This window comes from Myotis yumanensis, unplaced genomic scaffold, assembly GCF_028538775.1.
Source record: "Myotis yumanensis isolate MYYU_CA2020_CCGP unplaced genomic scaffold, mMyoYum1.0.hap1 SCAF_1, whole genome shotgun sequence".
Taxonomy (NCBI): Eukaryota; Metazoa; Chordata; class Mammalia; order Chiroptera; family Vespertilionidae; genus Myotis; species Myotis yumanensis.
This window is the reverse complement of record NW_027223752.1, coordinates 208,517,736-208,529,967: the sequence shown is the minus strand read 5'-3', so window position 1 is coordinate 208,529,967 and position 12,232 is coordinate 208,517,736. Positions and strand designations below refer to the sequence as shown.

Genomic DNA, 12,232 nt, shown 5'->3' with positions numbered 1-12,232 from the left:
ACTATTTCATTTCATTAAACAAGGTAATAACATTTTTTCTTTTTAAGGTACAGCAGGGAAGAACTGGAAATTCAGAAAAGGAAGCAGCCCTTCCATCTACAAAAGCGGAGTTTACTTCTCCTCCTTCTTTGTTCAAGAGTGGACTCCCACCAAGCAGGTTAGTGAGATTATTATAACTTAGTTTATTGAAGGCATTGGTATCTTCTCCATGTATTAGTGCTATCTATATTAATAAAAGGGTAATATGCTAATTAGACCAGACATCTTACAGACGTCCTTCCGGACAAAGCCACAGTTGTGGGGGCCCAGGCAGTGGTAGTTAGTGGCGATCAGGCCAGCAGGGGAGAGCAGTTAGGTGGCGATCATGCTGGCAGGCAGAGACGATTAGGGGCAATCAGGCCGGCAGGGGAGGAGTTAGGGGCGATCAGGCCAGCAGGCAGAGGTGGTTAGGTGCGATCAGGCCGGCAGGCAGAGGCAGTTAGGGGTGATCAGGCTGGCAGGCAGGTAGGCAAGCCGTTAGGAATCAGCGGTCCCGGCCTAAACTGGCAGTCGGACCTCACCCAAGTTTCCCGGATTGGCGAGGGTGCAGACTGGGCTGAGGGACCCCCCTGCCCCCGTGCATGAATTTCATGCACTGGGTCTCTAGTTTTAAATATAAAAGCTCTGAATGTGCTACCAAAAAAACTGAAAGCATTCTATTTTGTTTCAGTACAAAATGAATTCATTTTGAAAAACTTACCTGGGTGCTGGTCCTTCTAAAAAAATATAAACAAGTGAGAAATGAAGTATAGTATATAGTTATATATGTGTATAGAGACAATTTTACATTCAGGAGAGGTGGTGCTTAGTATTCTTATATAAAGAACTAGTGACCAGTCGTGTGAAATTACACAAGAACCGGGACCTCTCCCCCCCGCGCCAAGGGACCGCCCCGAGTCCTGGAGTGCTGCCCTGATGCCCCGCCTCCAGGCTGTGTGCAGCAGCTGCCGTGCCCCGCTTCTGCGGCGCGCATGCGAGGCTGTGGAAACACTGGCAGAAGTTGCGTAAAGCAGCCTCTGGGACTCCACAGCATGCATGTGAAGAGCCACAGAAACCCCGGCGGAAACCGGACGGAGCAGCCTCCGCCCCTGCCCCATGCTGCCCCGCTTGCACTGTGCAGGCCACCATATTGTGATGGCGTTATGGTGTGAGGGTTAATTGGCATATTGCCACTTTATTATATAGGATTATTGGACTACCTTAATCCAGATCTATTCTCCTAAAGGCATTTTACTGATTTTTAGTAAGAGATTGTAGAAATTTCAGTCTGGGAGATGTTTCATATTAAAAACATGTTCTTTTCTTTCCTTGGTTTGTTGTGATAATATCTAACTTTTAAGTTCCTCAAGATATCAATTGTAAGAGGTAAATATGCTGGAAGATGTCCTTTTAATTTAAACATGATAAATAGCTAGCCTAGTAGCTGGAAAATAGTAAAGGATTAGATAAGACTAAGGAAGTTTGATGTTAGCAGTTTAATGTGTTAGATTTAACACATTAAAAAACTTGACTTAAATCAGTTTTTTCTTTGAGCCTGAAAATTAGTTAATAACCCAACTATTACTACTTCTTAGCCAGATCATTTACCTTTTGTGTTACTTGTTTATATTTATTTTATACAGTTCTCTGTTTTGTTATTCTGTAATTATGAATTGCTGTGAGATTATCTAATCTAATAAAAGAGAAACATGGTAATTAGCTTACGACCGCTACCCTTCCCATTGGCTAATCAGGATGATATGCAAATTAAGTGCCAGCCAAGATGCCGGCTGGCAGCCAGGCAGCTGGAAGCGAACATGAGGCTTGCTTGCTTCAGTGAAGGAGGACTCCAATGTTCCCCGCCTGCCGCTGCCGGCCTCTGAGCTGGCAGTTTGAAACTTTGTAACAAATATAGAAGCTAAACAAAACTCCAGAAACCAGCTTTCAGCTGGCCGGGATCTCACAGCTGGAGATGATACAGTGTTTCGATTATAGAACACAAACAAACCAGATACCTGCTTTCAGCAGCAGAGGCCTTGGCCCAGAATTTAAAAAAAAAAAAAAAAAAGAAGCGGTTGGGAGCTTCAGTCACCCACCAGCCTGAAAACATCCCTCAGCCCCTCACCCAGACTGGCCAGGCACCCCAGTGGGGACCCCCACCCTGAAGGGGGCGTGACCAGCTGCAAACAGCCATCATCCCCTCATCCAGGCTGGCCAGGCACCCCAGTGGGGACCCCCACCCTGATCCAGGACACCCTTCAGGGCAAACCAGCCAGCCCCTACCCATGCACCAGGCCTCTATCCTATATAGTAAAAGGGTAATATGCTTCCCAGCACCAGGATCAGCGGAGCCGTGAGGCCTCCCGGCACCAGATCAGCGTGACGGGGCAGCACCCAAATGCCCTGATTGCCCTGCGGCTCTGTGTGTGACGGGGCGGGGCCACAACCTCCCTATCCGCCCTGCTCTGTTCATGACAGGGGAAGGGCGCCCCAAGCCCCTGGACAGCCCTGCTCTGTACATGATAATGGGGAGCTCCCCAACCCCCTGATCGCCCTGCGGCTCTGTGTGTGACAGGGTGCGGCGCCCCAACCCCCCCCCCCCCCCTTCGGGCCCTGCTCTGTGTGTGATGGGGTAGAGCCATAACCTCCCCATTGGCCCTGCCCTGAGTGTGAGAGTGGCAGTGCCCCAACACCCTGATCGGCTCTGTTCTGTGGGTGATAGAGGGCGGCGCCCCAACCCCCGTGATCCGTCCTGCTCTGTGTGCGACAGGGGGCAGTGCCCCAATCCCCTATCTGCCCTACTCTGTGTGTGACAGGGGGGAGCTCCCCAACCCCCTGATGGGCCCTGCTCTGTGCGTGACAAGGGGGAGCTCCCCAACCCCCCTGATGGGCCCTGTTCTGTGCCTGACAGGGGGGAGCTCCCCAACCCTCTGATCAACCCTGCCTTGAGTGTGACGGGGTGGTGCCCCAACCCCCCCAATCGGCCCTACCCTGAGCGTGACTGAGGGTGGCATCGCAACCTCCCAGTCCGCCCTGCTCTGTGCATGACAGGGGGCGGCGCCCCAACTCCCCAATCGGCCCTGCTCTGAGCCCGACCAGGGGCTGCACCTAGGGATTGGGCCTGCCCTCTGCCACCCGGAAGCAGGCCTAAGCCAGCAGGTCGTTATCTCCCAAGGGGTCCCAGACTGCGAGAGGGCACAGGCCGGGCTGAGGGACCCCTCGTCCCCCCCGAGTGCACAAATTTTTCTGCATCGGGCCTCTAGTATTTTATAATATACAAATGTAGGAAGAGACCTTATGTAGTTTAGCCCTGAAATAATTTCTTGAAACTTTTAGCTAAAATTAAATGTCACAAAGCCATTGGAACTTGACTATCTCTTCTCATCTTAATTACTGGTGATAGGCATTTCCAAATATGATTATTTAAACTAAATGCAGTTTCATAAAATGTTTGGCTAAGAACTTATGACTGCAGAGAAATATTGATTCTTTTAATATGTTTTTATTCTTTTGTTTTTGTTTTTCATATTTTAAATCAATTTTCATTCATTGAATTTATGGTATTCTACACTGTAGAGTGATGTTAAGATCTTGGACTCTAGTGCCCAAACTTTAAATTCTGGCTTTGTTGATTTACTAGCTGTGTGTCCTTGGGCAGATCTCCTAATCTTGTCCTTTCATTTTCTGATCCATAAAACATAGTAATAATACTTCTCTTACAGGGTAGTTATGTATATTAAATGGATTGATTTTTGTAAAGTGTTTTAGAACAGTGGTACATCCATACATAGTAAATAAATACTCTATGGATGTAAATACGCTATTATTATAATTAAACTGAACTATTTAAAAATCAATAGTAGTTTTTCTGTACTTTGCCTACCTCTCCCTCCTCCCCCCCTTTTTTTTTAAACTTGGGCCAGATTATGTAGAGCATTATAAGGGCTTTGGTTTTCCTATAAGTGAAATGAATGGGGTGTTGCCAGCATATTTTGAGCAGAGGAATGGAATAATCTCCTTTAGGTTTTTAAAGTCTCAACTGCTATATTAAGATCAGACTACGGATATATTAAGGGCAGAAACTGGGAGGCTGGTTAGACAGTTATAACGATTATCTAGGCAAGGGATAATGGAACTTGGACCAATGTAATAATGGTGCAGATGATGAGAAATAGCCAGATATTGGATACATTTCTAGAGGTATACCAGTAAAAGATCGTGTACATCTTATATACTGAGATGGAAATGACTACAGGAGGGGTCATTTTGCAGGGAGAAGACTGAAAGTTCAGTTTAGTACAGTGGTCAGCAAACTCATTAGTCAGCAGAGCCAAATAACAATAGTACAACGATTGGAATTTCTTTTGAGAGCCAAATTTTTTAAACTTAATCTATATAGGTAGGTACATTGTTATTAACTTAATTAGGGTACTCCTAAGGCTTAAGAAGAGCCACACTCAAGGGGCCAAAGAGCCGCATGTGGCTCGCGAGCCGCAGTTTGCCTACCACTGGTTTAGGACATAGTAAAATTGAGATGCCTGTTAGATGTGCACGTGGAGAATTTACGTAGTAAGTACATAATATGGATCTGGAGTAGAGATGAAAGGTATTGGCTGGAGATACAAATTTGGAAGTGACCAGTGTTTAAATAATATGAGATGAAACTGAATCAGATTTCAGAAGAGGTAAATATTGATAGAGAAGTGGTAAGAGGGTAGGGCTCTGAGGCACTCTGAGGTCAGAAAAATAAGGATGAGCCAGAAAGAGGGAGACCAACAGAGAAGAATGATTACTGAAGTTGGAAGCAAACCCAGTGTATATCTTGAAAAGGGTCCATTTCAAAGTAGGAGGAGTGATTAAATCAAATAATACTTATTGACTAAGAAGTAGAATACTGAGATGACTTTTGGATTTTAAAATGTAGTGGTCATTACTGATCCTTCCCAGAATCATTTTCAGTAGTATAAGGTGAAGATTTGGGGAAGAAAAAAAAAAAAGATTTTTTTTTGGATTCAAGAGAGAATGGGAAGAGAGGAATTAGAGTGAGAAAATAGGGATAATTTTTTAAGGATTTTTTTTTTTTGAGAGGAGGGCATTATCTGGAGGGAAATGTGGGGTCAGCAGAAAGCTTTTTTTCTAATGAAAAATTACAACATGTTTGTACACTTAGAAGAATGAGTTACTAAAGAATGTACAGTTGTTAGAGCAGTGACCTTAAGGTCAGAGAGGATGGGATGTAGTATGCAAGTGGCGAGATTAGCCTTAAGAAGGAGCATGGACAATTCACTTACAATAACAGAAGGGATAGTAGGATATGGTGAAGGCACTGTGTAGATAATGGTGATGGGAACAACGGAAAATTCTCTTGTTATTGCTTCAGTGTTTTGTCAGCAGCAGAGATACAGGCTTATCTGATAAAAATGAGGATTTGTGGAAGGGGTGTTCAATGTTTGAGAAGGGAGGAGGAAGTCTGAAGTAGTCATTTGGATGTGAATAAACTAGGGAAAGGAGTAGGATTTCTAGGCAGTATCTATAGGGAAATGTGGAGTCAAGAGAGTACTTTTATTTCAAGATGGGAGAAATTACAGCATTATATATGCTGATAGGAATGAGTTAGTAAAGTGAAAAATTGATGATGGGGGAAGAGATAACATTTCCAGCTTTTCTTGAGGTTAATGGCCATGGGTTTAAAATAAGTCATTTTGCTCTGGTGTGTTTCTCTTGCCCTTGTTAGGTATTCATGTGTTTATGAAGAGTAGCTACTGTTGGATTTTACAGAGGTTGAGATTATATCAGGGGATAGGCAGGGACAAGGAAGGTGAGAGTGTACTTGAGGGAGGGAGTGTCTTGATGGACCATGGATCTAAGGAGAGATGGGAGACAGTGGTGGGTAAGGGACGGTATAAAGGAAATGAAGAAATGATAGAAAAATTAGCAGTTTTACTAAAAAAAAAAATGGATAATTACCAACACAATCTATAGAAACATACCTAACATGTTACTTTTGGATGTAAAGAATAGTACCCATTTTTAATTAGGAAAGTTTGTTTTCTGGATTCTTTTGCTCAAAAGGATACTTTTCAGCGATTGTGAAGTATTCCCCTAAATAAAATTTTTTTTTTATTTCTGTTTTTTATTTTTAGGGAAATTAGACATCTTTGAAATAATAAAATTTTATTGACTGTAGGGAGAAGACAATAATGTCATTTTATACATAATGCAACCATAAATTTTGGTAATTATCCTCTATGGAAGTTCTTTCCTTTTTGATTTAGTATTGAGTCCAGGATCACTTACTAGCTTTTTTATCTCTTTTTTCTTCTTTAATCTGGGACAGCATCTCAGACATTCTTTGTATTTGTTGACATTGATTGTGAAGAGTGCATTCTAATTGTTTTGTTGATGTTTCCTTGTTATTAGATTCAGGTTTTGGTTTTTGGGCAGGAATATTATTTAAGTGATGTTTTGTCCTCACTACATCATCCTGGAGGTACATGATGTCACTTTGTCCCATTATTAGTGACTAGAGGCCTGATGCACAAAACTCGTGCATGGGGGCGGGGAGGGGTCCCCTCAGCCTAGCCTGCACCCTCTCTAATCTGGGACCCCTTGGGGGATTGGGCCTAAACCAGCAGTCGGACATTCCTCTCACAATCCTGGACCACTGACTCCTATTCGCTCGCCTGCCTGCCTGGTCGCCCCTAACTGCCCCCTCTCTGCTGGCCTGTTTGCTCCTAACTGCCCCTTCCCACCCTCGCGCCATCCTGGTTGCCTCTAACTGCCCCTCCCGCTGGCCTGGTCACCCCCAACTGCCCCCCCCCGCCAACCTAATTGCCCCCAACTGTCCCCCCCACCCCCCTCTGCCAGTCTGGTCACTCCTATCTGTCCTCTCCCCCCCCCTACACAGGCCTGGTCACCCCCAACTGCCCCCCCTGCTGGCCTGGTTGCCTCTAACTGCCCCTCCCGCTGGCCTGGTCACCCCCAACTGCCCCCCCCCGCCAACCTAATTGCCCCCAACTGTTCCCCCCCACCCCCCTCTGCCAGTCTGGTCACCCCTATCTGCCCTCTCCCCCCCCACAGGCCTGGTCACCCCCAACTGCCCCCCCTGCTGGCCTGGTTGCCCCCCAACTGCCCCCCCTGCCAGCCAGGTTGCCCCTCATGGCCCCCCTGCTGGCCTAGTCACCCCACGCAACCTGCTGTTCAGTGATTTGGTCGTCCCTCACTAACCCCCCTGCCGACCTGGTCGCCTCACGCAGCCTGCTGTTAGGTCATTTGGTCCTTCACTATCCCCCCTGCTGGCCTGGTCGCCCCACGCAGCCTGCTTGTTCACTCATTTGTCGTCCCTCACTAACCTCCCTGCTGGCCTGGTCGTAGGCAGCCATCTTGTGAGGGTGTGAGGGTTAATTTGCATATTACTGCTTTATTATTTAGGATGATAACTTTAATAACTAATTTGTGGTGGTGTCCTTTGGATTTCTGCACCCTTAGTTTTCTCTGTGTATTTAATAAGTAATCTGAGGAGATCACGTAAATATGTCCTGTTTCTCTCTGAAGTTTCCAAGAATTTTACTATCCATTGATAATTTTTGCTTTCTAAATTATTATTATTATTTTTTTTAAATATATTTTATTGATTTTTTACAGAGAGGAAGGGAGAGAGATAGAGAGTTAGAAACATCGATGATAGAGAAACATCGATCAGCTGCCTCCTGCACATCTCCTACTGGGAATGTGCCCGCAACCCAGGTACATGCCCTTGACCGGAATCGACCCTGGGACCCTTCAGTCCGCAAGCTGACGCTCTATCCACTGAGCCAAACCGGTTTCGGCGCTTTCTAAATTATTAATGTAATGGCTCAAAATAGTGATTATCTAACTCTGTTATTTCTCTTATATTTATTAATTGGCATTCTATTTTAACAATGAGCTCTTATATCCCACACTTATATTTATCAGTCAAACGTATTTTTATTTTATGCATGAGAGAGCATGTATGTGGCTTTTTTGTATGTGTGGTATATAAACTACATATATGATTCATACATACTGTAATTGATACTCAAATTGTTTCAGATTTGGTCCACGGGGGCCTCTTCAAACTAGCTCCTGTTACCTGTTGATATGTCCCTTCCTTTTTTTTGAATTTTTTTATTTTTATATTTTGGCATGACCAGATGTTCTAGGCTTTTCTTGTACCTTCCCTACCCCTTTCCTGGAAGTAGCCATTTCTTAAAGGCACTCTGATGCCTTTTAGTGGGAAATGGTCATTAGAAAACAACATCTTGCCACTGTTTATGCTCATTCCACTGGGGTGTTGTTATTTCCAGATCTTTTCAGCACCCAGAGCTAGAAAAAACCCCAAGCAATTTCAATATGAAATTTGCCATGTGTATATTCTATTTATAAATTTTAATTATACAATCATCATGTTTCTTTTCCAAAATTTGACACTACAAGGTTCTACTTTTCTTTTCCCAGTGCATTTCCCTTTTCCTGCAGTGAAAACCTAGTTTCCAACAACTTCAATATTTCTCATTTGCTTCATTTTATAATACATACAAAATACATTACAACATCAACACCTACCATTACAAAACTAAGAGTTCAAGATATCTTTGCAATTCTTTTTTTTATATTGAGGTTATATGGTCAAAATACTGTGTTTGAATGTTTCCTTCAGAGTGATTATATTAATCATTTAAAAATATAATTTGATCCATTGCTTCTGTTTGTATTCAGTATTTGCATTTCTTTTTCTTCATGCTTATTGACATGTTTGCTTTTTACATACATAAAACATTTAACATAGTTCCAAAGCAAGGCTATTCAAAGTATACTCAGATTTGTCACTCTTTCTCCTATTTCTTTCACTTTTGTCGATAATCAGTTTCATTTCATTTAGTTTCTGGTTTATTCTTTGTGTTGGTGTTTTTATACATAAACAGATACATAAATATATATTTTATAATCTTTTAAAGAGTTAAAATACTTTGAATTTTTATGAAATACTTACTAGTGTAGGTTTTTATGAAACATACCAGTGTTACTGTTAACTGGTTACCCTAACAATTCTTATACCTTATTAAAGAATATAGGAGGAGGGAAAGAATATGGGGAAAGAAATACCAAAATTTTGAATAAGATTTTGTGAAACTGCATTAATTAATGTTATCTATAATAATAAAAGCGTACTATGCTAATTAGATTGGACAGCCGAATGACCTTCTGGATGTCATTCCAGACATCCTTCTGGATGAAGCCGCCGCGGTGGGGGCCGAGGTAGAGGCAGTTAGGGGCAATCAGGCAGGCAGGCAGAGGGGTTAGGGGTGATCAGGCAGGTAGGTAAGTGGTTAGGGGCGATCAGGCAGGCAGGCAAGTGGTTAGGGGTGATCAGGCAGGCAGGCAGAGTGCTTAGGGACCAGTGGTCCAGGATTGCGAGAGGGATGTCCAACTGCCGGTTTAGGCCCGATCCCTTGGATTGCCATTCAGACATTCCCCGAGTTGTCCCGGATTGCAAGAGGGTGCAGGCCGGGCTGAGGGGGAACACTCCCCTCCCCCATGCACGAATTTCATGCATCAGGCCCTTAGTTAATTCATAAAAGCTCAGAAATTTATTTCTCGGCTACATATTACAACCTGAAGAATGTATTGGTTCTTTTCTGCATTTTCACATGCTACCATCTATGTGAAATATTCCTAAAAATATTCTGGAGTTAATAAAATGTTGATGACATGTCTATATTTAAACACTGTTAGTTGTCTTAGTACTACAGCAAATATTTTATGTGACTTGAAGAGAATGATACTATAGGAACATAATTAAGGATATTAGAAAAATCATGTTAAGGGGGGGAGACAGAAAGGGGGGCGGTCAGAGGCAACAATGTATAAGAAAAAAACATAAGAAAATTTATCTCACCAGAAACAGCACCTCTTCTCAGTCTCAGACAAGTTCTGCCTCCAGAAAAGCCAATTCAAGCGTTGGGAAGTGGCAGGATCGATATGGGAGGGCCGAATCACCTGATCTAAGGTAAGGCTCTTTGTAAACATTGGATACTCTCTGATGTTTAGATCATCAGTGTTGTTTTGTCTTATTGGTAAGATGATAAATTTCTATTAGACTGTGCCATATTTTTACTCCATAAGTTATGATATTTTAGTATAGTATTGAGGGCTTAAGTTGCTTTATAAATAAGGTCTTGCTACCTCATGTAATGCTTCTCATCTCTCCAGCCTTTTAAAAAAAATTATCTTTATTGTTGAAAATATTATGTCTCCCTTTTTCCCTTCATTGATCCCCCTCCTCCCCACATCTGCCCCCTGCACCCCTCCGCCCAGCCCTTCATCATACTATTGTCTCTGTCCATGGGTTATGCATATATACATATAAATCCTTGGGTTAATCTCTCCCTACCCTCATCCCACATGGAACCGTGCTAATGGGTGCTCAGTAAATGTCTTTCTCCCCCTTGCTGCAAGTTTAATTCTTCTTTCTCATAATGTACCCTATTTAAAAATCCCTGGGTGCTTTTCACTGTTTGTTGGAGAAAATTTACCTTCTGAGTCAGTATTTAGGAGCTATAAAATTGGACTCCACTGATTCTTTCCAACCTTTATATCCCAACTGCAGTGCATAAATATGCTAATAGTAAGTGGATCTACCAGCTATCCTAGGAAAATGCTATTTCCCTTATTGTTGCTATGTTATCACTCATGATCCACCCATCATAAAATTTTGGTTTGTGTTTTAAATCTTACACTTACAGAGTCTACAGCCTTGGATGGTATTGTAAACTCTCTGAGCCTGTAAAATGGGAATAATAATTTTTATTCTAAGGGATGTAGTGAGAAGTAAATATGAAAGTGCAATGCCAACAGTAATAAGTCTGAGCAATTATTCTTAACTTGGCTTAGAAATACAGACTAAAATACTTTTCTAATTTACTAATTTACATTGTTTAAGTCTTAAACAATGATGGTATATTGGGGGATGGGGAAAGTATTATGTTCTCATTATAGAATTTTAAGCTTTCTTCCTGGGCAGCTTGATGTTAGATGCTTTAATTATTTTCATTTACAGACTTTAAAAAATGTAAATTATGATTAGATATCTTTGATTATAACATGTAAAAGAAAAGTAGGGAGAGGAAAGAAACATCAAAATTTTATTTTTGGGGGGAGGGGGACTTTATTATATATTCCTCATGAGTAATAGGAATTTCTAGTCAACTTGCTTTGATTGGATTTCTTGTTAGGAGAAAATAAGCTTAGACATTCTCAAAAGTGGGTATTTGTCTCAAGGTCAAAAATATTTTCAACCTTTTAAAGGCTATCTAAACTATAAGTATAGTAGTTTATGCAGATAGAAATACACAGGGTAGGGTAGAAGTAGGTTTACAGTTGTGAGTGTGCAAAACTCACAACTTATTCTTATATTATTATTTATTAATTATTATATTGTTTTCATACAAGCAGCTATAAACCTACTTTTGTCCCACTCTGTATTATCTATAATCTTAGAATAGTGTCAATTGCATGTGTTACTTTAACAAGTTATAGAATGAAAACTTGTATATCTTACTATTATTTTAAAAGTACCAGTTCATATTTGTTCAGATATATTATATACAGTATTGAATTATCTTGGTTTTTATGTTTTATATTATTTTTTTATTGATTGATTTTTAGAGGGAGAGAGAGAGAGAGAAAAAACAAAACAAAACATTGCTTCATTGTTCCACTTATTTATGCATTCATTGGATGTTTCTTGTATGTGCCCTGAACAGGGGTCTAACCCACAATCTTAGTGTATCAGGATGATTGTCTAACCAACTGAGTTAGCTGGACAGAACCTTCATCTTAGTTTTTAAAACTAAAATTCTGCTTGAAGAACCAATGGAAATTTTAAGAGTTATTTTAAAGAAAAGTTAGATCTGATGAGTGTGGAGTGGAGTCTATAGTCTATGAATCTTTCCACCTTTAGTATTTCTATGGAACCCCAAAGTTTAATAGCAGTGCTTATAGTATAATTTCTATCTATATAATAAAGATGTAATATGCAAATGTTGGTTACACCATGAAGTGTAAAGACCGACCATGTAACAACTGGATCACGGATTAGCAGGAGGGTGGGGCAGCAAGCTACAAGTGGGTGGCAGAGAGCTACAGGAGAGAGCAGGGCAGCAAGCTATGAGGGGGGCATGGGGGGGGGGGT

At 41.8% G+C, this 12,232-nt stretch overlaps 1 protein-coding gene across 8 annotated transcripts in view; it reads left to right on the top strand.

The window, feature by feature from the left end:
* Positions 1-12,232, top strand: part of FIP1L1 (factor interacting with PAPOLA and CPSF1) — an 88,575-nt gene that overhangs the window by 28,365 nt on the left and 47,978 nt on the right. For all 8 annotated transcript variants that reach the window (XM_070396615.1, XM_070396607.1, XM_070396599.1 and 5 more), the window contains 2 exons: positions 48-157; positions 9,941-10,048. In XM_070396615.1, the coding sequence (XP_070252716.1) occupies positions 48-157; positions 9,941-10,048 (218 nt within the window). The remainder of the gene's footprint in view (positions 1-47; positions 158-9,940; positions 10,049-12,232) is intronic.